The sequence below is a fragment of the Girardinichthys multiradiatus genome, chromosome 19, assembly GCF_021462225.1.
Source record: "Girardinichthys multiradiatus isolate DD_20200921_A chromosome 19, DD_fGirMul_XY1, whole genome shotgun sequence".
In the NCBI taxonomy this organism is placed as follows: Eukaryota; Metazoa; Chordata; class Actinopteri; order Cyprinodontiformes; family Goodeidae; genus Girardinichthys; species Girardinichthys multiradiatus.
In genome coordinates, this window is record NC_061811.1 from 31,802,121 (window position 1) to 31,829,389 (window position 27,269).

The 27,269-nt window shown below is 38.5% G+C and overlaps 1 gene segment (V, D, J or C); it reads left to right on the forward strand.

Annotated features, from left to right (window-relative positions):
- The first annotated feature begins 281 nt into the window (after positions 1–281).
- Positions 282–21,577, forward strand: LOC124855269. The segment is given in 7 exon segments: positions 282–413; positions 618–916; positions 19,729–19,795; positions 20,346–20,699; positions 20,788–20,817; positions 20,932–21,038; positions 21,185–21,577. Coding segments are annotated over 7 exon segments (933 nt in total).
- The last annotated feature ends 5,692 nt before the right edge of the window (positions 21,578–27,269 follow it).

The window sequence follows — 27,269 nt, forward strand, 5'->3', positions numbered from 1 at the left end:
ATCTCTGACACCAAACCAGAAGACACAGCAGAATATTTCTGTGCAGCAAGATAACACAGTGTTTCAACTCCTCTGGCTGCTGTACAAAAACACTGCAGCGCATGTCAACCATGCACCTGCATGAACTGACTGATAAATTCATTTCTGATGCTGAAGTTGGCTTTTGTACATTTTATTTTTGTATAAAAAACGTAAAGGCGCTTGAGAAATGGGTGGGATATTTCCAGACCAATACGCCTCAACACAACAGAATCACAAATGAGCTTCTTTACAGCTTTAGTTTTAGAAGTGACATCACTTCCTCCTGACAGACGCGATCTTTTTGGTTCTGTGCAGTTAAACCTTTTTACTCTCTGAGGACAAAATGAATCCAGGCATCACCGCATTGGCATATTTCATATTTTGGATTGCAGGTAAACCCAGTACATGTATTTTTACATTTTACAATTATTTTCACAGGTTTTATCGTCATAATTGAATGCATTATGACGATACAATTATGACAATTTCATTTAATTTATTGTCATAAATTAATGAATTCAACAAGCAGTTAACTAAGCATTGATGTACAGGTTCTGATTGCAGATATGTCTTTATGTTTTCTACTTTTTTTCCAGGTGTCTGTGAATCTGTTCTGATCAGTCAATGGCCCAGATACATCTCCAGTATTTCCAGTGGTCGTGCAGAAATACACTGCTACCAGAACGACACAGATTATAACTATCTGTACTGGTACAGACAGCTTGGAGGAAGAGAGATTCAGCTAATTGTGTATTTGCTAGCTGGCACTGCACGCTTTGAGACAGACTTTACATCTGGCTTTGAGGCAGTGCAAACAAATAAGCAGTGGTCTCTGACTATATCCAATGTTCAGGAGAAAGATGAGGCTGTGTATCTGTGTGCTGCCAGTCACACAGTGCAGCGACAGACCCAAGAACTGTGACAAAAACACACAGCAGAGAGGATGCTGATTGTTCTGACACCTGCCTTTTGTGTTAATGTTTGGATTAAAGACAAAACCACATGGTAGAAAAGATCGTATCTGCATCTCTTACGGTTTTTACCTCAATAATACACCATAAAAACAAACTACTTGACCTAAAATTTAAAGATGGCCCTTCCATTACATTCCAAGCCTTACAGTACTTACTCAACAGAATGAGTCAAATTGTAACAAAATGTAGGATAATTTTAGTTTTAAAATATAAACCATTTCAAAGAATTAGATAGCTTGTAGCTAATCTGACTTATATTGTGTTAATAAGCACTATTTGTCAATTAATGTTTTATAAATCAGGTTTAGGTGCAAAATGTTTGCACAAAAACAATGAGATATAGTTTAAAATGTCTCAATCCTCACAAACCTTGCTCCATACTCATTTAAACCCTAGAGTTTCAGATTGAACAACTCCAGACACACCTGATTAAAATGTATAGTTTCATCACTGCATTATAAATCCACAAAAACAAGTTTTATGGCAGCAGGAGACAGCCACAGCTAAGATGTGCTATTCATTGGCAACAACTGTCTCGGTGTTATGAAACTCTGTTTGCTAGCTGTCAAACGGAGACTCTACCATTACCGCTGTCTTTAAACCAGTTGCAGGTGGATATAAATATACATTTTTGCTGCAACATATAAACTTTATCAATCACAAGTAATTTGACAGTTCATTGTTTTTAGTAAGTTCCAGCGTTACCAAGTAAGGAAAGTGGTTACTGGCTCTCAATGTCACTAGAAGTCGCTAAATGATGTCGTTACCAAATTTTCTTCACTGATTTTGGCCTGAACTTTTACAAGGCTTGATCTTTTCAAGTACGTGACATTTATATTTTTATGTATACGACAGGCAGAAGACCTGTGTATATTTTCTCATCAATGGCTTCCACCAGTCTTTGGGTTCAGGTTTCAATTCCCCCTCCCTTCTGGATTTTTGAGAGTACAGTTAAGACAAGGTAGCTAGTCTAGTTACACAATGTGTAAGAGAAAATGCAGTGATTTATTTTAGACAAAGAAAACACTTTTTACGTCAAGACGTGATCAGCCAGCAGCAAGCAGTGCTTCAACCATGATTCATCTCCAATGTGCTAACTGGTGGTAAAAATCTGACGGTATCTGGGAGGGACCTCTGCACAAGAATTGAGCTACCTGTGAGTGCAGCACCTGCTACTCATCGGGAACAGTAGGGATGACCCCTTCTTCCATATCAGAATATCAATAAATACCTAAAAAAAAAAACTGTTAAATTTATCATTAGTTACTTTTTTGATGTTGAAGATTTGAATACTTTCTAAACATAGCAAAGTCATGAAATTAGCAACATCATCTCTTATTAAATTCTAAAATGTTCATGTAGGATTTGTTACCAGAAAAACTAAATTGCTGAAAAATAGTTAACATTAGATTTTACCCAATATTGAACATTAAAACTAACTTAAATAATTTTAATTGCTAATATTTTGTACCATTTAAAATTCACTTTTGCAGTGCAATAAAAATCCAGAATAAAATGGATATAAATAATATTTTGTTTCTCAGCATTGTTTTTCCAATCAATTATATATTGCATTGGTCCTTTAGGAACAATCAATTGCGTAAGTGGTTGATGACACTGTCCTGTGCTTATGTAATCAACAGGTGGAGCCAAAGTACATGACATGCAGCCTCCATCAAACGGGTGTGTTAATGATTTGATGATTTGCCCTCCTTTTTTATTCTGCAGTTCTTTCTTTCATATCATTGCTTCACAATGTCTTCACCTACACAGACCTTTGGCTTCCTCTTCATCTGGTTTTCATGTAAGATTTCAAATCCAAGTGGATGAATATTAATGTTTATTGCAAATTCTGCTTTGACCCTCTGTTTTCTTTTTGCTTATTTTTCTGCAGACCAGGTAAACGCTGCAAATTTTCACCAGTCTTCTCCCCTCATAGTGGAGGAGAACAGTGAAGTTGAAATAACCTGCAGCCATGATGATAGCTCTCTTATAATAATGCTTTGGTATCAGCATACAAGGGACACTAACTCAATGACCCTCATTGGATACGGATATGAAAACTCTCAGAGCTATGAGGGTGAGTTTGAAAAGGAATATAAGCTGACAAGAAAAAACATCGTTGAAGGAGCTTTGAAGATACTCAAAACAAATCCGTCCCACTCGGCTGTTTATTTCTGTGCTGCCAGCACACAGTGATGTGGTTTAATGCCACTCCCTCACTAAAAACCCTTCTCATTTCTCCAGTGCAGGAGGTGTGTTTGCGCATGAAGCTGTGTCTTTTTACAGATCCTGACCGGAGCAGCTGCAAAAAATCGCAGGATGCCGCTAACGATGATCCTATTTCTTCTCATCTTGCCTCGGTGTAGGTCATGATGCATTGAAAGTATCAAGGAAAAAACAATTTTGATTTACTATTTCCTTAAAATGTACATATTTGCTATTGAACCTAACAATTAATCTGTTTTACCCACAGACCAGGCTAAGAGTGTGAAATTTCAACCATCTGATCCGAAAATAGTCAACATCGCAGATAAAGTGGATTTTCACTGCAGTCACAATGATAGCAGCCTAAATGTAATGCTCTGGTACCAACAAACAGAAACTGGTATGATGAATCTAATAGGATATAACTACGTTGGGAGTGAAGCTGTTTTTGAGAAGCCCTTTGAAAGTAGCTTCAAGATGACAAGAACAAACACCCAAACAGGAGGTCTGAGCATTAACAGTGTCACTGCTTCAGACTCTGCTGTGTATTTCTGCGCTGGCAGTACACAGTGATGTGGTTTACTGAAACCTCATGACTAAAAGTCCTACCCTTTTTATTCTGACACGTTAATAATCTTAAGGGTGGGTTGCCTTTTTGTAGCGAGTACCGATTTCTCACAATACACTCACGTATATTTGCTATATTTGTAATTTTTACATCAATGCTCTTTTTATTTAATTTGTTTGCCTTTATTGTAATATAATACTTGATGTTCTTATTTTTATGGCATTTCGACTGCCTGGTCATGGCTACTGAAATAACTATGGTGTTGAAGTTGACCTACATTTTTGCAAAGGTGATCAACATGCCTGCCCATCCATCCTGGATAGATTCATCAATCCAAATTGAAGGTGGGTGTATTTTCATATGGGGTAAAAGTAGGGTTGTGAAGACGGGTTTTGCGCAACATCTTGCCTTTAAAAGATCTCTACATTTTATAGCAGTTTAAAGGAATGTAATTTTCTAAACACTGACACCACTGTCCTTTTTATACACTGTTAAAAAAAAGAATAAAGGCAACACTCAAATAACACATCTTAGATCTGAATGAATGAAATATTCTCATTGAATACTTTGTTCTGTACAAAGTTGAATGTGCTGACAACAAAATCACACAAAAATCATCAATGGAAATCAAATTTATTAACCAATGGAGGCCTGGATTTGGAGTCACACACAAAATTAAAGTGGAAAAACACACTAGAGGCTGATCCAACTTTGATGTAACGTCCTTAAAATAAGTCAAAATGAGGCTCAGTATTGTGTGTGGCCTCCATGTGTCTGTATGACCTCCTACAACGCCTGGGCATGCTCCTGATGAGACGGTGGATGGTCTCCCGAGGGATCTCCTCCCAGACCTGGACTAACTCCTGGACAGTCTGTGGTGCAATATGACGTTGGTGGATGGAGCGAGACATGATGTCCCAGATGTGCTCAATCGGATTCAGGTCTGGGGAACGGACGGGCCAGTCCATAGCTTCAATGTCTTCATCTTGCAGTAACTGCTGACAAACTCCAGCCACATGAGGTCTAGCATTGTCCTGCATTAGGAGGAACCCAGGGCCAACCGCACCATCATGTGGTCTCACAAGGGGTCTGAGGATCTCATCTCGGTTCCTAATGGTAGTCAGGCTACCTCTGGCGAGCACATGGAAAGAAATGCCACCCCACACCATTACTGACCCACTGCCAAACCGGTCATGCTGAAGGATGTTGCAGGCAGCAGATCGCTCTCCACTGTGTCTCCAGACTCTGTCACATCTGTCACATGTGCTCCGTGTGAACCTGCTTTCATCTGTGAAGACCACAGGGTGCCAGTGGCGAATTTGCCAATCCTGATGTTCTCTGGCAAATGCCAAGCGTCCTGCACGGTGTTGGGCTGTGAGCACAACCCCCATTTGTGGACGTCGGGCCCTCATACCATCCTCATGGAGTCGGTTTCTAACCGTTTGTGCAGACACATGCACATTTGTGGCCTGCTGGAGGTCATTTTGCAGGGCTCTGGCAGTGCTCCTCCTGTTCCTCCTTGCACAAAGGTGGAGGTAGGGGTCCTGCTGCTGGGTTGTTGCCCTCCTACGGCCTCCTCCACGTCTCCTGGTGTACTGGTCTGTCTCCTGGTAGCGCCTCCAGGCTCTGGACACTACGCTGACAGACACAGCAAACCTTCTTGCCACAGCTCGCATTGATGTGCCATCCTGGAAGAGCTGCACTACCTGAGCCACTTGTGTGGGTTGTAGAGTCCGTCTCATGCTACCACGAGTGTGAAAGCACCACCAACATTCAAAAGTGACCAAAACATCAGCCAGAAAGCATAGGTACTGAGAAGTGGTCTGTGGTCCCCACCTGCAGAACCACTCCTTTATTGAGTGTTTCTTGCTAATCGCCAAAGATTTCCCCCTGTTGTCTATTTCATTTGAACAACATCATGTGAAATTGATTGTCAATCAGTGTTGCTTCCTAAGTGGACAGTTTGATTTCACAGAAGTTTGATTTACTTGGAGTTATATTGTGTTGTTTAAGTGTTCCCTTTATTTTTTAAGCAGTGTTTTATCTTATGCTATTACTTATATTATTTTTTCAATTTGGAGTTGCTTTAAGTTCTTATCAGACTATTTTTCATCTTGCCATAGATGCAGGGGTATTTAAAAATGTGTCTAGATATAAATTTTCAATGCCAATGCCTCAAGTGGTCATATTATTATCCAAATTAAAATTAGGTCTGATGGAGTTGCTCCGACTGTTCGATATTTTAAAGTTTAGACAGAGCATCTGCATAGTGTAGCATGAGAATGATGTAATTATTCTCCCCTTGGTGCTACATATGAACAGTGCTTGTGTTGATGTGTTGGTATAATTCATTTGTGCAATATACATTGTTTCTGAGTTATGGTGCTCATTGGATTCTTCAATATGTCCAAATACATCTGTGGCAGTAGGTGGTGGTCAACTGTGTATGCTACAGTGTTAAATACATACATACAGTGGGGAGAACAAGTATTTGATGCGCTGCCAATTTTGCAGGTTTTTCCACTTGCAAAGCATGTAGAAGTCTTTAATTTTTATCATAGGTGCTCTTCAACTGTGAGTGACGGAATCTAAAACAAAAATCCAGAAAATCACATTGTGTGATTTTTAAGTAATTAATTAGCATTTTATTGCATGACATAATTATTTGATATGTCAGAAAAACAAAACATAATATTTGGTACAGAAACCTTTGTTTGCAATTACAGATTGCACACACTGAAGCAGGGATTTTGGGCCACTCCTCCATACAGATCTTCTCCAGATCCTTCAGGTTTCGGGGCTGTCTCTGGGCAATATGGACTTTCAGCTCTCTCCAAAGATTTTTGATTGGGTTCAGGTCTGGAGACTGGCTAGGCTACTGCAAGACCTTGAGAAACTTCTTGCGGGGCCACTCCTTAGTTTCCCTGGCTGTGTGTTTCAGGTCTTTGTCATGCTGGGAGATCCAGCCACGACCCATCTTCAATGCCCTTGCTGAGGGAAGGAGGTTGTTGGCTAAGATCTCCTGATACATGGCCCCATCCATCCTCCCACCAATAGAGTGCAGTCGTCCTGTCTCCTTTGCAGAAAAGCATCCCCAAAGAATGATGTTTCCACCTCCATGCTTCACGGTAGCGATGGTGTTCTTGGGGTTTTACTCATCCTTCTTCTTCCTCCAAACACCGCGAGTGGAGTTTCGACCAAAAAGCTCTGTTTTTGTCCCATCAGACCACATGACTTCCTCCTGTTCCTCCTCTGGATCATCAAATTGATTATTGGCAAATTTCAGACGGGCCTGGACATGTGCTGACTTGAACAGGGGGACCTTACGCGCGCTGCTGGATCTTAATCCATGGCGGCGCAGTGTGTTACTAATGGTCTTCTTTGAGACAGTGGTCCCAGCTCTCTTCAGGTCATTGACTAGGTTCTGCCATGTAGTTCTGGGCTGATCCCTCACCTTCCTCATGATAAGTGAAGCCCCACGAGGTGAGATCTTTCATGGAGCCCCAGATCGAAGGAGATTGACCGTCATCTTGAACTTCTTCCATTTTCTTATAATTGCGCCAACAGCTGTTGTCTTCTCACCAAGCTGCTTGGCTATTTTCCTGTAGCCCATCCCAGCCTTGTGCAGTTCTACGATTGTATCCCTGATGTCCTTACACAGTTCTCTGGTCTTGGCCATGGTGGAGAGGTTGGAGTTTGTTTGATTGAGTGTGTGGACAGGTGTCTTTTATACCTACCTCCAAAACTGTATACATAGGTAGAGTGTTTTTCAGTTGCGTTTGTGCATTTCTTAGAATAGAATTGCAATAGTGTTAGATTCATTTTCACATCCTTAAGTCACTTGTGCATATATAGCAACAAAGTCATCATTTTTTTGAAAGCTTTTGTGCATTTAAGCTGATGCTTATGTCTAGTTGGTGGTTGCAACATACATCATCTGTTGATTATGTTATGCTAATCAAGACTGTATGGCCCCTCTTTTAAAAACTTAACCTCCAACTCAGTGTGTCGTTTTTCTTCATTATGGAAGTTATTACTTTCAAAGGTCAAAGCACTAGTTATAACAACGTAAATAGTCAAGTATATTTTTACTAGAAAGGTATACCTGCATGATGCAAAAGGACAAAATCACAGAAGGAGAAGAGGTCCAACATGTAGGGCTGTTCCTGATAAAATACAGGCCAGAATTTTGGAGTCTATTGTAATCATGGTGTGTTAACAGCTGAAACCAGTCAAAGTTAATGAAATCACTCTCTTTTGTATATTTTATAGCTCTGTAGTTCAATCCAATTCAAAAATACTTTATTAATCCGAAAGGGAAATTAAATGAATGTTTTACATAGCAGTAGAATAAAACCCTAAATTTCTTCAGTATTACAACTAACTCAGCAAAGAAATTCAGGATGCTGCAGTTTATACTGTCTGCGTTTCTTGACGGCAACATATATCTGGTCCCAGCTGAGGTTTTTTGCAGCCTCAGTATGCTGCACCAGAAGAATTTCCTGAAAATCCCCTAAAACATGCATAGCTTTATCAAATCTTTAGAAGATAAATCTGACTCAACACATACAGATTCTGTCTTTAGCAAGCTCATGTTCCTGCTCACATTGTTTACCCCAGGAGTAGTTTGGTGAAGTTGTAAACTAAGATTAGCAAGTTTCTTCTCTGTTTTGAAATGACTTGTTGATAATTCAGCTTGTAACATATTTCACTGGGGTTCCAGTTAATCATGTGCTGTTAAACTTACAGAAAAAAATTCCCCTGCTCCTTAAATGTTGCACTTTTCTTTAAAAGGTTTTTTATTTTTTGTCGTTTAAAGTAACACTATGTCCTGCGGGGGGCGCTCGAGGACTACGGAGTCCAGGATCCTTAATTAGGGACTACCCGGTTTCTGAACAAGCGGAGCAGGAGTTTCATCGCATTGCAGGGATTGAACCTGTTCCTGGTGCATGTTGGACTCCAGCTGGGCTGCACTTTGTAACGGGTTCTGCTCATAACTTTCATGGACAGAAATTCTCAGTGCAGCGAAGGGCCTGAGGGGGTCTGATTTGGGGACCGGTGTATTTCCTCTCTGAAGTGGCTCTGCTGGCTCACTCTAGCCAAAACCTACCTCATGCACTGGGGCGGCTTGCAGCCATGGATCAGCTCCTCCAAGTCCGGGGCAATGACTTTCAATTGGAAAAATGTGGCTCAAGTGGAGGAGTTCGGGTATCTTGGGGTCTTGTTCATGAGTGAGTGGGGAATGGAGAGGGAGATTGACAGATAAAGCGGTGTGGCTGCCACAGTAATCAGGATGCTGCTCCACTCCGTTGTGGTGAAGAGAGAGCTGAGCCAAAAGGTGTACATTCCTACCCTCACCTATGCGCATGAACTTTGGGTCATGACCGAAAGATCGAGATCCTGGAGACAAGCAGCTAAAATGAGCTTCCTCAGGGTGTCCAGACACTCCCATAAAGATAGGATGAGGAGCTCGGCCATCCAGGTGGGGCTTGGACTAGAGCCCCCTGCTCCTCCAAACTGAGAGAAGCCTGCTGAGGTGGCTCAATCGTCTGTTCTAGATGCCCCCTGGACACCTCCCCAGAGAAGTTTTCCACTCAAATCCCACCAGGAGGAGACCTAGGGAATGGCCCAGGACACGTTGGAGGACCATGTCTCTCGGCTGGTCAGGGAACGCCTCTGGCCTCCCCCATAGGAGCTGAAGGAGGTGTCTGGGGAGAGGGAAGTCTGGGTGTCTCTGCTGAGACTGCGGCCACCGCGACCTGGTCCTGGACAAGCGGAAGATGACGACTATGAGTATGAAGAAACTTCCTGGTTAAATGAAGGTATAATAATACAAATACAAATAATATTAATAATAATATTTACTAAGTAAACACAAGGCCTCACTAATCATAGAATACTTAGTCATTAAAACCTAAAGGCACACATATAAAAGATGATAAATGTAATGAGATTAAAGTAAAAAATAACTATTTACATTACAGATGGATTGTCATTGCAGACCGTTGTGATTTATAATTGTTTATGGAGATAGTAAACCTTTTTCTTTCTCCATTTGGTTCAGATTATATAGCAGATTATATAGCTCTCTATGTAATTAGGAGACCTATAAAGAACACCAAAGGCTGAAGATACTGAACTTAAAGTGCTGCGAAAAAGTATTTTCCCCATTACAGTTTATCTCTGTTTTGCATTTCCTTTTGAATTACATTTTCAAATCATGAAATAAAATGTAGTCCAATCTTAGTTTGGACCAAGAAAACCTGAGTAAAAACAAAAACAGTTTTAAAATAATTATTTCACTTAATCACGTAAAAAAAGCTATCAAAACCAATCTGGCTTTATATGAAAAAGTAATTGCTAACCTTATGAAATTATGAATTTAATTGATTAAAACACTTTTTGGTTCAGGTTCACCAGCCACTTCCAGGTTTGATTACTGCCAGAACTGTAGAATCAAGAAACCAGTTAATAGGAAACCTATCTGTCAACATGAAGTAGGCAAAACAAATTTAAAAAGCAACAAAGGAAACTCAAAAACAGATGAGAAACAAATCATTGGCATCTAAAAGTCTGGAGACCACGAAATAAACACCATAAAGCACCACAGGCCTCACTTAGGTCTGTGTTTATGATTCAACAATAAGAAAAAGAAAGATATGCATCCTGTTAGATCTAACATAAACTAACAACATTTCTGATAAAAACAAATCACACCATCATTTTTGTTGTTTAGTTTGACCACAATGCAAGACAACCAGGAGCAGGAAGATGGAGTGAAAAAATTATTAATGAGGAATACAGACAACTGCACCGGGTCAATTGTAATGGAAGAAACCAACGATGAACAATGGAAAGCAAGGAGCTTAATTACTAGGGGGTGTAATTAGTAACAGGGAAATCAGGTGAGCATAGCCAGGGATATTCAGAGAAGCTGGGAGAGAATACAGAGATGGGAAAACTGAGGAAAGGAGACTCATAAACACAGAACACAGAGTGATCTATAAATCAAAAGGGCAAAAGCCTAGCACTAACAAGGGAGAATGAACCAAAACACACAGAGAAGAGAACACAAGAAATAAGAAAGAAACTAAAAACAATGGAATTAACTGGTATGACAAGACCTAAACAACAATAATGAACAGCACAGAAAAAAGAATTATGGCCTTATAATTAAGACCTTACTCACAATAACAACCTAAAAATGATCACAAGTGAAAAAAGCACAAACCCCGTTGGATCATGATACATATAAACACGATGGAGGTAGTGTGATGATTTGTGAGTGCCTGGTAGCTTTAGGACTTGGACACCTTGGTGTAATTGATGGATGAATTCTACTCTCTTGCAGAAAATCAGGGGGGGAGAATGTCAGGCCTTCAGTTTTTGAGCTGTTGCTCAGACTCACTTGGGCTATACACCAGGATTCTGACCCAAAGCACACCAGCAGGTCCACTTCTGAGTGGCTTAAAAATAAAAAGGTTTGGAGTGTGTGGATGGTCCTCCAGCCTTTTCTCAGTGTTAGGAATTATTTCAAACTTTTTTTCACAGACACATTTGAATTTTCTTACAGTTTTTGTAATTTTGTTGGACAGTTAGCTAATATAGGTGCACACATTTGGTAAACATTACAAACCTATCATTTGCAAATTACAAATGATACTTTTCTTTTTTCTGCTAAGGGAGTGAACCATTACTGGTGCAGCACCAGGAGGTGGATGAATTCACCAGTGGGCTGAAAGATGTCCTTCCCTCTTGTTTCTTATAGTTCAGCCTTTGTCGAACCTGTAAGTGTGACAAGAAGCAAAAACAGCAGAAATCTGTAAGATGTGCATATTTTTAGACCTCCTTAGGTAAACATATATGCTCAGTATGAACTCATTGACTGATGTGACAATATCATGTGACCTTCTCCTTCTCTTTCTGCTGAACAAAGTGGAGCTCTGTCACTCAGTTGAAGATTCCTCCTCAGACAACATGCTGATCGCAGTTTTTTATCTGTTCCTGCTTTTACACTTAGGTGTGTGCTGCAACACCCAGAAAAACGTCCGTGATAAGATTCCCACTACATGTAGAGATCATAGAATTTATTTTCATTAAAGTTACATGTCACACTTCGAACTATATTTCATTCAAATGTTTGGTTTGCACTAACATGAAATATTTAATCTTTTGCAGGTCTCACTGTTGAGATTCTCCAGTCTGCAGATCATATTTCTCACCAAGGAGACAACGTGACATTTGAATGCACGCTGAGAACAGGTTACATGAATCATTTAACCATGTACTGGTATCGTCACCATGGAGATCAGATTGAGTTTCTTATCAGAGAGTATCAGAAGACTGTCGGACACTTTCAGTCGTCTATCGATCAAGCCACAAATCGCTTCTATCTTCATATATCTGAGCTGTTTCTGAATGACAGCAGCACCTACTACTGTGCCGCGGGACACAGTGATGCAGACAAACCACACTGTCATACAAATAGCATGTTTATGTCAGAGACGTGCCGGAAGGAGCTGTGGCTTGTTAGGTCTACACAGGCAACCCACAGTAAAAACACATGGGGATATAGCATTGTTTAAATTAGATCAAATGGATGTGCAGTGGGGGAAATATGTATTTCATCCTCTGCTCAAAATGTGCCTCCTTTGTTTTAATGGTAACCTAATTGCAATGGAAACTAATTTTAACCCAAACTCCCGAAATAATGCAGGCTCTTTCTTTCCAGCCTCTCCTTCTGCATGGGCAGAACCAATGAGCTGTCAATGACTCCTTGTCCCCTGCAGTTGATCTGCACACTATTGGGATGAGCAACAAGAACATCAGCAAAAAGGCTTGGTAAGATGGTGACCACTGCTCATGTGATTATTTTAAAGTTAAGGCAATAATCCAACCATCAAACACCCTCAGCCTTGAGCTCCTGTATCTCATAAGGATGGGTTTAAAAGGTGCATCCTTCTAAACCCATCCATATGGGTTTAGAAGAATAAAGAAAGTGAGGGATCATCTCATAATGACTGCAAAGGGTCTTGTCAATGATTTGTAGGCATATGGGAACAACAGTCACTATGGGTACACAAATCCTTATGGATTGAAGTCCTGCCGCTCCCCGAAAGAGGCCGCATGTACAGGCCAGTATTATTGTTGAAGGCTAGTGAGAAAGTGTTGTTTGGATGAAGGTTTTCGCACAGCTTGAACTGTTTGATGTTCTACCTGGACCCAGTTTAAGAACCACACGTCCAGTTCAGCTTGGATTTCAAGTTGTCCAGAGTTGACAAAAGCAGCAAAATGGCTTTTTTTTTTAAATTCTCGTATGAGTGTGCATTCAGTCAATAAATCAAAAAAACAAAGTACTGATGGGTAAAATGTTATAATTAAGATGTGATGTGGCAAACCAAACATAAAGCGTGTGATTCAGAGAGATATCATTGAATAACTTTAATTTATGAAGCATTATAAGTCTAAAAAAACAAAATCATTTCTCATTGTCATTCATTCTAGGAAAACGACAAAAGCAACATGGCACAGTTTTCCAGGTTTTTTTCATGGTAACCCTATTCAATGTGTTTTATTATTAATTTATGTGACAGAACCACCCAAAGTAGTACATAGTTGTAAAGAGGAAGGAAAATGCCACATAGTTTTGTTCTGTAATCGAGCAAAGCATTCTGTTGGGATAATGGTGAACAGCATGTGACTGTGAAGTTGTATCTTTGAGGTATGAGGGATCTTGTTCAATACAAGCTTCCTATCTGTGTGAAATGATGTGTACTGTTAAAATGGCTGATGTAAAGAACAGTTATTACTCTTGTTACAATGTTTGCAGCAGCATTTTGGATCGACTGGTGAGAAGTTTTAAACATGTCCTGATCACAGTTTTTTGTGGGATTTTATGTGATAGATCAATGCAAGAAGCTCATGATTGTGAAATGGACGGAAATGGATGCTTATAGGTAATCAAAATTCTTTACATTTAAAAACCAGAAAAATCTGGAATGCATTTGTATTTAACCCCCCTTACACAGAAGCCCCTACATAACATCCAATGCAAGCAATGGCCTTTGGAAGTCACCCAATTATGAAATAGAGTTGACCTATGTGTCACTTAATCTCAGTGTGAATGCAACTGTTCAGTAGAAGCCTCAGAGGTTTGCTAGAGAACATTAGTGAACAAACAGGAACATGAAGGTCATTACAGCAGACAGGTAAGGGATAAAAGGGTGGAGATGTTTCAGAAATAACTGGTTTAGAAAACAATATCCAATCATTGTTACAGAGCACTAATCATCATCAGACAATCGAAAGGGCCAAACTGCAAACCTCCCTGGGAATTGCAACATATTTGGCTGAAAATAAACAGGGTGAAAATCAAAGCATTAATCAGAGAACCAGTGAAGAGGACTATGGTAACTCTGGAGAAGCTGCAAAGATTCACCGCTCAGGTGGGGGAAACGGTTCACAACTATTAGTCATGCATTTACCAAATCTGGCCATTATGGGACCACAAGGAACAGAGCAATGTGGAAGAAGATCCTCTGGTCAGATGAGACCAAAATGGTATTTTTCAGCCCTACGTATGTTTAAAGAAAAACTAACTCTAGACATCCAAACCACGTGTCATTGTCCTTCCTCTTCACAATGATGTGGTACTTCGTGTAGATCTTATAGAACCCCAATAAATATACTGAAGATGGTGTTTGTAACGTTACAAACTGTGAAAATGTTCGAGTACCGTTTGACTACTCGAAAAGGACACCAGCCCCACTGTGAACCTATAAGGATTGAGCAGGTATAAAAAAATTGTGGATAGAAAGTTAATTTGATTTATTATTTATTATTCTTTATCAGCACACTTATTTAGTAATGTTACTTAGTAGAAGCATTTGTATACAAAGTCAATTCATGTAAGCACCAAAGACTTATGATGTCTAAAATGTGATAGGCTACAGTTTCCTACGAGACATCATTTGGAGGTGGAATTGCAAAAGAACAGCATGCAGTTGCCTTTCAGAGTCCACTAGGGGACATTTGCTGCAAAGAAAAGACTGCATCAGCCTATGAGATTACAGACAATCAGGATGGGTTGGAGTTTTTATGAGAAGCACCAAACGTTACAAGCTCAGTTGCTCATTTGTATTGAAGAGATCATTTTAAATTCACCATGAGGATGATTATATTTTGTGTTGTAGTTCTGATTGTCTCGTGTAAGATTTTACTGTCATTGCTTTCATTGTATCCTGTAATATGCACATGTATGATAACATGTTTTTTTATTTTTATTTGCTTCTTTCCAGCTTCCTTGATCTGTGTTGAAGTCCACCAGCCTCCCTTTGCAATCAGCCATGAAAAAGATCTGTCTGTAACTTTAAAGTGTGAGCAAGACAACGATCAGCATTATTACATGTACTGGTATAAACAAAAAAGCACAGGGGAACCAGAGTTAGTCACATATTCTCTTGGTAAAGACACATGGGACACTGAAGCTCCTTTCAACAAGTCCAAGTACACCATGTTGCGACCGACGGTTCTGAACTCCACTCTGCAGATTCACCGAGTGCAGGCTGGAGACTCAGCCATGTATTACTGTGCTTCGAGAAGAGCACAATGATTCATAGAGCCTCTGCATCTGAACAACAACCTGGAGAGATATAAGTAAAAACAGATTAGTGGGAGGAAATCAAACATAGGAACTCCAGCGGACACTCAGCAGGACTTAGTTAAGACAAGAAAAAAGGTGTGCAACAAACTTGTAATGTGTAAATGAAAGTACATAGTGTGTTTAACCCTAAAAGTAAAAGCACATATATTAATGCTGGTATTTCTTTTGTATACAATTCTAAAACACCACAAAGCTGATCTGTTCAGATTAGGCAGCAGGTGTTTGCTGTCTTAGCCTTCTTAGCCCCATACAAAAACACTGCCTTACGCAGTGTGTCATCTGAGTCTACCTTCAGCCTTACGTAGGCCTTCATTCTAAAATTCATTCCATTTTTGTATTTTCTGACAAAGTAGCAGCAATTATATCATGTTGAAGAGGTAATCACACACTGACCTCTAGAGGATTCATGGAAGAATACATTTAGATATGTTGGTATGATAAAACAAATGCAGTTGCTGTGTCTACCATACATGTTTATTATTATTATTATTTTTATATTTATTATTTATCCTGTCCTGCCATGTTGTCCAAACGGTTTGGTGGGTCTGGTTACTTTGCAGTGTCAGGGCAGGTTGGATCTACAAAAAGAGGAAAATGGATAATAGCATAATTGATTTTATTGATTTATTGAATTGAAGGCACAATAGACCACATTTGGCTCAGGCATGTGGACAGGGTGCAAAACCTGCAAAACAACCACACCAAAAAGACAAGAGGGGGTGATGAAAAAGGAAAAGAGTGGGGGAATATCAAGGAAAAACAGCAACATTCACAAGCAATTTACTTTATAAGGATAAGTAATGTCCTCTTGCTAAATAATATAATTAAATAATTATATTATATAATATAATTGAACTAACATTTGTAGAATCCAGACATCTAAAGAGGAAGTAGCTCACCATGCCCTAATCTAGGAAAACTCAACAACAGATCAGTTTGGAAAAGGGTCACAATCCATTTTGCAGACTTTGGGAATCCAGTAAGCCATTATGAATGTTATTATGCACAATTAGTGAAAACATACAACCAAGAACTCATCAACTACTCATCTAGGAGGTCACAAAACCAAAACGACATCCTAGGCATCGCAAGCCTCTCTCTTGCCCCAGCTAAGGTCAGTGTTCATAACAGAACAATACGGAGACTAGGCCCAAATGGCATCCATAGCAAAGTTCCAAGTTGAAGACCACTTCTGACTAATAAGTACATAGGGCCGTGTTACATTTACCAAATAACATCTTAAGGACCACAGGGATTCTGGGAAAATATTCTGTGGAGTGATGAGACAAAACTGGGTCTTCATGGAAGGTAAACATCCTGTTACTAAAATAATACAATATGTGCTCACTTGTTAACTATATAACAAGTTATGTTAATGTTAAAATAATAAAACACGGACACTATAGGTAAGTTGTGTTTCTGCTGAGCGATGGTCTTAAGTAGAAGTGGGTTAACTCATCACATTCTGCCTCGGGCCCTGTACCATTTTGGACTGGTTCTGATCGGTAAGCTGTATCTTTTTCTTATGGTTGGTCTTTAGAAAGTAGTGACTACGTACAGAATGTTTAAGAAAATCTACTTGAAGAGTTTAAGAGGGAAGAATGACTTAAGTGAATGGAATGATCTTTGGGCTTGTGTTAAGATACTCTGCAGTTCATATTTTAACATCTTTTCCTCAAATTTTCGAAACTTAGAATCATCCTATTCTGAAAGTTAGAAAGATAGAGTCATTCAAAGGAACATCACAACATTAAATAACTCACCGTGGACCTCTGTTCTCTCTGCTGACTGATTGGCTGAAGAGCCGTGACCAGCAGAGATGTCACTTCCTGCCAGTGGCTCCAAACTAACAAAAACAAACAGCAGTTTCCTCCTCTCTGTTCTGCCTTCTTTTCTTAGCTGTCACAGAAATAGCAGCAGCCAGCTACAGCCGTCAGTCAGCCCGACCTCCACAGCTGCTCCCACAGAGACACACAGAGATGGAGGCTGAGATATGGAGAGGCTGGCTGGGGGAGGCAGAGAGGGGGGAGAGACAGAAGCACCAGGTTTTTGTGTGATGCTTTTTCATCGTGGGGACAGGGGGCCACGGTGATACAATCCTATAGAGCCGCCGTACAAAAACCTCCTCCCATTAACATCCATTATGTAGACGGCTGAGTGGATCTCAGAACGCCTCAGAGAGCAGGAAAATGAATCATCTGCAGGTGGGCAGGATGGTGGCACAGCTAGGGATTAAAAACTGATTTAATATATAGAATCTGTATCAGAAACATGTTTTATAAAGAGATGTTTGAGTTCATATGTGGAGCATTTGGATCATGTGTTTCTCATCTTCATAAATCACAACTTCTTTAAACATTATGAAGCTCATCCTGCATGTTTAACCCTACCTGCTAATCTGTGTTATTAGAGTATGTCTGAAGAAGAAGATTCTGGAAAGTTTTTGGACTTTTTAGTCAAGGAGACGTTCAGTGTGACACTGGAAATGAAGCTTACTTTGGAAAAGGAACAAAACTCACAGTTTTGGGTAAGTTGGACTTCTCCCATGTTCAGTTTAGTAAAAGTTTAAAGTTCTGATATATTGAGCTGAACTCACAGCACTGTGACCAACACTGAACCTGCCTACTTTGGCCGAGGAACCAAACTGACAGTTTTAGGTAAATATTGAACTTTATTACAGAGTTTTGATGGATGTCACTTTGTTTAAAGGGTCAGTAGTGACAGAAGAGTCTGTGAATACTTCCTAAACATAAATCTGAGAGGCTAACAGGTTCGTGTTCAGTATTACTGCACCGTGACAATGCCAACGAAGCTTACTTTGGAAAAGGAACAAAACTAACAGTTTTAGGTAAGTAAGAGATGGACTCCAGTGAAACAGATTTACCAGCTTTGATACCACAGTATCACATAGACAGTAACAAGCTATGCTGGTATTTATATTTGAAGTCCAACTCAGCACTTAATTTAGCTGAAATTAAGCAGAAGTGCTGTAAAAATTTCATTTTTAGAGTTAAAGAAAAAGGAAACGTGTAACATATAAAGCCTCAATAAATCAAAGAAGAGAAGTAAAAGCAACGACTTGGCTTGTTTTGAGCACTGATCTGCTGCGCTTTGACTCTGGTATTAATGAAGCTTACTTTGGGAGTGGAACTAAGTTAACTGTTTTAGGTAAGTTTGAGTTTAAACTAATGATTTTCACAGAAATTGAAAGAGATGTATCATTATGTAATCCCATGAAGGTTTAATTCAATTATGTTTGTCTCTAATGGAACAAAGCCAGGAGACAAAGTTGTTTTTTGTGACCTAAATCAATGAATAAAACCTCCCGTTTGAAAGATTTTCAGCTGGTGCACAATAGTTAGAAAGCAGGATCCACTTGTTGGTTTGAAATATTACAAAAGGATAAAAGAAGGGAAGGTAAAAGCTAAATTATAAGCCATTACAAGGACTGATCTCATATGCTGTGCCACTGGTAGTTATGAAGCTTACTTCGGTGGAGGAACAAAGTTAACAGTTTTAGGTAAGAGAGCATTTAAAGATTAAAGAAATATTGCAAAGAATTTACAATGATGCATCCAAATAGGAAAATTATCTCTGATTGGTTTGTCTTCAAATGGCAAAAAGAGAATCGTTGAAGTATTTAGAGTGTCAGGGATACAGAAAGGCAAGGGGAAGAGTTTTTGTTGCAGTTCAGAGTCTCTGTGGTCCTACGAACAGGCTTACTTTGGAGCTGGAACTAAACTCATTGTTTTAGGTAAGAAAAGTTTGCAAAAACTAAGCAAGCCTCCATCCTCATTACAATTTTGTTGTTGAATGATCTGCAACAATTAGAATTCACTTGTTAATAATTTAAACTACTGTAATTAACTAGATGGGTCAGGTGAAAATCTGTGGATTTATTTTAAAATTTGATTTCAGTGACTAAAAACAGGTGTTATCTATGTTCTAACGTCAGGTTTGTGCAGCTCCGAAACATTTGGCTCAAAGCCCAGAGTATTAGTCTCTCATTCAGGTCTTATCAGCTCTGTGAAACACTGTGACTCACCAGTCTGAAACTTACTTTTGAACTGGAACTAAACTCACTGTTTTAGGTAAGGAAGTCAAATATATTCATGATATATACCAGCTTTATAAAAGATCAGATATAAAGGAACATTTGTTTAAAAATTTGTAAGAAAAACCTTTAATCGTTAGCTTTGGTGTACATTTAAAATAACCACCCAGATAAGGTGAAAGTTAGTTCATGTGTAAAAGAGCTCAAAGACAGTCGCAGCTTTCAGAAGTTTTTTCTGCAGCTGTTTATCACTGTGAACAACTTGGATCCTGCTTACTTTGGCAGAGGCACCAAACTCACTGTTTTAGGTAAGAAAATGATTTAAAAAAACAATGCTGTGGTTCCTGACTGGATCAAAATGTGAGAAACAGTTTCTGAGAAAATAATTTGTCATTGTCTCAGTTTTTCATTGTTAAGGAGTCAGATAGTATTTTAACTAATGCCAAATTTACTATTTGCTCAAAAAGAATAGTGAAGAGCCAAAGTGGATTCTTCTTTAAAAAATAGCATTTGTTTAGTTGTGCAGGTTGCAAAATGGTGGGAAAAAAATAAAAAAAATAAGCAAAAGAATACAACAGTCATGTCAGGGTCCTGTATCATTTATTAAACATAAAGGAGTTCTCAGAGTGCGGTGAGTTTTTTACATGTGAATGAGTGCTGTGCTCTGGCTCTTATCCTGCTTATTTTGGAGAAAGAACCAAACTCACAGTTCTTGGTAAGATCGCAGAAAATAAAATATTAAAAGACCTATTTCTATGTAGAAAGCAAGTAATGATGTCTGAAAAACTGCAATTTGATGAGTGACTTTCAGATTTTGTCATGCAGCTGAAATTGTTTTATCCCATCTTTCATAAACAGAACCAGGAAAATCAGTCACTCCACCAACAAATGTGACCATTTTTCAACCATCATCTTATGAGTGCAGAGACCAAAAGAACCAAAACGGGCAAAGGTGGAAGACCCTGGTCTGTGTTGCCTCTGGTTTCTACCCAGATCATGTCAGTGTATCCTGGCAGCTCAATGAAAAGGTCATCACTGATGGTGTGGCAACTGACCCCGCCGCCAAGAAGGATAAAACTTCAAGAGATTACACCATCACCAGCAGGCTGAGGGTCCTTGCAAAGGAATGGTTCAAACCCGAGAATCGATTCTCGTGCCTCGTCACATTCTTTGATGGAAAAGAAAACCAAATCAAAACAGCAAATATTTCATGTAAGTTACTTTAGGAAAACAAACCTTCTAAAGTGATTTTATGTCATAGTGTAATATGTCTCATGGTTTTATCTTTTTTGTCTTTCAGCAACTGAAACCGATAAAGGCATGACACGAGGTGAATAAATCCCTTTATTTTACATTGTGCTCAAAAAACATTATTTGGTCAAATCTAGTGTTAACAAGTCAAGCATTATTCTCCACACCCTAATTTTTCCTAAACTCCCCACAGAGAAATACTTGAAGATCACCCAGAACGCCAAACTCTCCTACGGTGTCCTGATTGTGAAGAGCTGCATCTACGGAGCATTCATCTGCTTTCTGGTGTGGAAGCTTCAGGTACGTTGAACAAAGTCTATAGCTTGTATTATTTCCCTAAACTTTAAAGAGATTTTTGTCCTTGACATAACCTTTTTGACTAATTTCAGTGAGTGATTAATGAGCTTATTGCATGAAGTATGTTTCTTTTTTGTTTTGTCTTGCAGAGTTCACCAAGAAAGCAGAACAAGTGAGAGCCGAACTGAAGCCCGAACAAAATGACAATCTTTGGGGGAAACTGTCTTATTCTAGCTTCTGTGAATAAAATATGCAGAATAAAGCATACACCATTTCTGCATGTGTATTTGTTTGATTTAATTTGATGTGCTATATGATTAAATTCTAAATTTTGTGATAGTTTGAAGCATTTTTGTATGTAGGGCTCGGTAAAGATTGCTTGAATTGATTTTAAAGCTAACCAAATCTTCCTCAAATCTACATCATATCTAGATATACTCGTGTTAAACTGTAAAAGTGCTTTTTTTTTCATATTACTGGTTTTTGTTCAGCTTTTTCCTCCATTTTTGATTTTGTTCTCAATAAATGTGTGTAACTAAATATTCTCAGCATAGTGATGTGCCATTTTTCTCTGCATTTTCCACACTTCTCCACATTTATTGAGATTCAGTGTCAGACATGATTGTGTCTGCCTGATCTGTGTTTTTTCAGGGAAATCAGATGCTTTTTCTTGGCATATTCTTGAAATAGCTCAGGAAAATGTAAGTAAGTAAATGTAATAAGCCGGGTTGAGTCATAAGTAGATTTTCCAAATGACTTTTTTTTCCATCTTACATTTTTTCCATTAATTAACATTTCATTAATTAATTATTGATTATATTCTAATTGAATGGAATAAACAACACTGGTTTAGCTTTACTTTCTTGGAAGTTTTTATTTTCTCTTTGATTAAAAACGAATGCTTCCTACAGTTTCTATTCTCTGTGTTGGTGGAACATTGTCAGTATGAGTCTGCCACAAGAGAACAGGAAGTGAGCGTTTTCATCTATGCAGAGAAGAAGGTCAGAGCTGCTGGGGAGGAAGACGGAGCGAAAGTTGAAAGCTGCAGAGGAGCAGAGAGCAACTTCAGAAGACAGGATGTGGTCACAGAGCAGCCTGCAACTCCGTCTCTCTGCTGAGAAACGACGAACGTGTAACCTTCAACCTTTACCGCAACCTCCGGCTCTCTGAGTGCACCTGCAGCCCCTACATTCACACTGCTGATCTCAAAGCAAACAGCTGCCACAGACTCCATTTATATGTCAACTGAAGCTAAAAATTGAACATGTGTCTTTATATGACACATATGTCATATAAAGACATATGTCTGTCATATAAAGACATATGTCTGTTATATGACAAACAACAAACAACAGATGTTTATTGTGATCTGGGGCAGAAAGTTGAAGTTGAGTGCATTTATGTTGTGGAAAGTTCTGTTTATATTGGGTTTTTTCCTGGCACCAAGCACCTGGTCATAAAAAATTATAAAGTAAAGACATGTTTATAGTTCTTAGAATTGTATTGTACTATTTACCTTCTTTATATGAAAAAACTTATTTTTGTTCAATTTCTCTGATAACATGTTTTTCTTTACTCATGTCAGACAAACAGGAAACCGTATCTGTGAAGCAACAACAGAATCAATGTTTATAGCATCTGAGTTCTGGTTTTATTTCTCATCACACAAAGCCTGCTTTCGTTTTTTAAACATTTCTAAAAGTAAATTACACAAGTAAATTGCAATATTGGATTTTTTTTTTTTTTTGTAATAAAACTGAAGTAAAATACTTGTTATTTATGATCATAACTATTGTTGGTATAAATTAGCTATTTTCAAAATCCCTAACTGGTAGCATTCTCATAAATAAGTTGACATGTTTATGAGTGTTTATTCCTTCACACTAAAGTTAACTTTAATTCTGCTGCTTTTACTAAAAACCATATTTAGAACAATTGTTGTAATTTACCAAACAGAACAGAGGATTTGTTTTACAGAAACAATATTCATCCAGCAGTGGATAAAGAGGCTTTTAGATGTTTATATATTTAAATGATCTCCACATTTGAACATCAACATTAACCTCACAACAAGACACTTCATGCAACATATTTTAGTTACAGCTGAAATATGTTTAAAAAAAAACACAAAAAAACCCCAATATTTCAGAATTTTCACTTATTCATCTTTAATACAATCACAGCTGATCTGTTGAACATAACCTGCAGTAGTTTAACAATAGAAATTGGACAATCGGTCTCATTTTAACAAATTTGACAAACTTTCATATTTTTCACACTTATTGGCTGCGCACGTTAAAATATAAAATATGTAGAAAGGCTTAAAACAGATACAGCTTAAAATAAAAAAATAAAATAAAGAATAAATTCAACCATTAGTTTCTGTATATTTATTAAGATCTCACTAATAAGAAATAAAATACTCGGTGCCACACTATTTGGCACCACAGTGTTTTTCCAATAAAACTGGATTTTGTCTTCACCTGTAACATCTCAGAATGTTGGAGCTTACAGAGTGAGGATTTTTGTCTGGCTTCTCTCTTCTGCTGGTTCTCCACCACTGGGCATGACATGTTTTTCTACACAGTCTTAATGATATTCTTTGTTTCCCCCCAGACCCACCTCGATCATTTTTCGCCAAAAGGCTACATTTGAAAATTAAGCGAGGTTGTGGACAGTTATTATCAATAATAGTTCCATTACCTGTAGATGAAATCTGCCGTATCACAATAAGTTCGTAGAAAAAGAAAAAGAGTGTCAAAAGGGTAACAGTTGGACAGAACCCTCAATTTTTGCAGATTTTAGCAATGTAAATCAACTTAAACTGAAAACGTTAATACTTTATGTGTGGGAAACAATGCTATATTAGTAAATCTTAAATCTACACTTTCTCAAGAGACTATTGTTAAACATGTTACTGTTTTCACAGCCAAACCAACATGTATGTTACTTTGTTGAAGTTATGTTGGCAGAAGCTGCTAACTGAATGAATCCACCTCATCTGCTGTGACTCGACAGTCTGCTCCAAGTTCTCCACAGATAGAGTAAACGTTTGCATTTTGCTGCAGGCTGTCATTAATGGAAAGATATTATGCTTGTCCCAGTTTAACTAAGTACTTACTATCCAACACACTTTGCATAGTGGCAAGAAAAACCTGGGTCCATATCCAGCAGGGCTTGGCAGTTTTAGTTTGAATCTTTAATTATTGTTCTGACTGTAGATATTGCAGACTCTAGATGGGAAGCAGTATTCTTGTTGCCATTTTCTGACTAAAGATTAACATGCATCTGCTTTAATTGAATACCATGCTCTCTTATCTCTCCCATTTGGAGTGGCACCTAAACAAAATAGATCACTGTGTCACATATTTATATGAAGCAAGAAACAGGAAGTCATAAATTCCTGTTTAAAAGTTATTTTAAGAGAACTTTTAAAGGGACCTAAAAGTTCTTAGACCATGTGATCATCCTAAAAAAATTAAAGTACATGAAGTAGTGAAAATACATGATTTTGTAAAAATATACAATTATTTTAAAATCAAAAGTAGGGGATTTTGGTTACTTTTCTGGTATAAGATTAGGCTACTTCAATAAATAGGCCATTTTAAGACATTTTACACATTTTAACCTTTCTTGCCAATAGGTTAAAAACTGTGTGTTGCATCATGTGGATCAAGTGTTAGTTGTCAAACTTTAAATCAGGTACGTTTCTGAGCCACAAGATAACGGGGAAGGGAGCGGTGACATGAACCTACGGCCAGAATTTGTTTACAATTGGATAAAGAAATGAATTACTTGTGCTTTTGCTGTCAAGCAGACACGGAGTTAAATAGAGATTGTTAATTTGATCTGTGCACCAACTGTAGACCTATATTTAGGCATGGTACAAATTAGCAGCATTAGGCATAACTGGGCATTATAGTATTTTAAGCTATTTATATTATTTTATTGATGCTTCCATCACTAAAAAGCGCTTTTAAATTAAATTACAACATAAAAATGTAGAATCCATTCTGACACGTTATCAAATTATATCAAATACAACAAAAAGTAAAATCTGTATCTTTGTGTTGCCCTGCGATGGACTGAAGACCTGTCCAGGGTGTACTGCTGGAGATAGGCACCAGCTTCCCCGTAACCCACTATGAAAGAAGTGGTATAGAAGATGAATGAATAAATGCAGTAAAATCACAAATCTCAAATATGCATGTTGACATTCTGACCACAAGATTATTGTATTGAATATGCATGAAGATGCAACAGGCATCTAGATTAAGATCAGGAGCAGTTTGAGGTGATTTTATGAAAATACTATAATAGGGCTTAAACTCAAATAGCTAATTCTTGATAACTGATTTCATGTCTTGTTGCAGTCTTTTGAACTTCAAGTTGAATTCCACTGATCACCTCAGGACATGGGCTGCACGGTGGCGCAGTTGGTAGCACCGTTGCCCACAGTCCAAAGGCAGTACTGTTAGGTTAATTTGTCTCTCTAAATTGCCCTTAGGTGTGTGAATGAGTGTGTGCATGGTTGTTTGTGTGTTGACCTGCGATGGACTGGCGACCTGCCCAGGGTGTATCCTACCTCTCGCCCATAGACTGCTGAAGATAGGCACCAGCTTCCCCGCGGCCCAGTACGGAAGAAGCGGAAGAAAAATGACTGACTGACCTTGGGACGTGTGTTTCAACTCATATCATAGAGGGAAAGTGAACCTAGCTTTGGGAATCGCTCATGTAAAGCATGCTGAATGAATGCATGTAAGTAAGAAGACATAAAATAAATACATGAAGGCAAAATTAGCATGAATTAAAACAGGTTTTAAATTCAATACTTCAGTTTTGCAAAACATTGTAACACGAAGGCAATCCACATTCAAAGAATTAAAAACAAAATAGGCCATAAATTAATTTATATGTAATAAAGTGCTATTGTACAAGGAATTAGTACTGAACACATGAGGAAAATTATGTGCAAAAAGGTATAGAAATTCAAGAAACCAGTTGAAATAATGATGCAGACATACACTCAAATAGTTATAAACACACAGAACACCGAGAGTTGCCAGTGTTACAAAAGCTTGCTTATAAAAAATGACACAACTCAGTTAATATATTTGTTGAAACTCTGATTCTGACGCCCTCTTTTCTGTATTTGCATTTGACTCGAGAGTGCTCCAGTCGGAATATTAGCTTGTTGCTTCCTCCAGCTTCTTCTAATTTGCATCTTTACATTCGTTGTTGGGCTCACAACATTGCTCAATGGCATAAAACTTCCCATAAGACCTTTCTGTTCCTGACTGCAGCTACTGCTCATTCAAATAAAAAACACACTGATCCGAAGAAGATAAGCACGCCACCTGCTGGCTAAACCTGCAACACAGCTTTAATCAGAGCTAAAAATCTCTAAACCTTGATTTTGTAAAAGCCAATCTCTTTAAAGTTAAATAAGTAAAGTGATACAACAGTATTCTTCTTGATGCTTCTTAATGCATATAACTCTAAAATACAGCTGTGATCTGTGCCTAAATATTTTGCAAAGCAAGTTAATTCTATTAAATGTTAGAACTGATATATAGTCTGGTTATATTGTACACAGTTTTATAGAATGTGAGCATATCTTAAAATAACAGATTATGGTTTAAAGAAGAGCTTAAAACAGATGTTGAATGACCCTTTTAAATGATATTGCTTCAGAGGCCGAGTAAAAAAGGACTGATTCACTCAATTTCTTTACAAAACCTTCGAGCTGAAAGGAACTCTTTTCAAAGACTCAATAGATTTTTCTTTTTAGTTTACAAGGTTCAAGTGGTTAAAGCATAATTAATTATCCAAAAATGTTTCAAAGAGGGCTGCATGGTGGCACAGTTGGTGGCACTGCTGCATTGCATCAAGAAGATCCTCGGTTTGACTCCCAACTGGGGCTCTTTTTGCATGGAGTTTGTATGTTCTCCCCAGGCATATGCACCTCTAGGTGCTCTGGCTTCCTCCCACAGTCCAAAAACATGACTGTTGGGTTAATTGGTCACTCTAAATGGCCCTTAGGTGTATGAATGAGTGTGTGCGTGGTTGTTTGTGTGTTGCCCTGCGATAGACTGGCGACCTGTCCAGGGTGTACCCTGCATATCACCCGTAGAGCACTGGAGATAGGCAGCAGCTCCCCTGCGACCTTGTATGGTAGAAGTGGGTGTCAATAAATGGATGGATTTATGTTTTGAAGAAATTTGGCAAGCAATG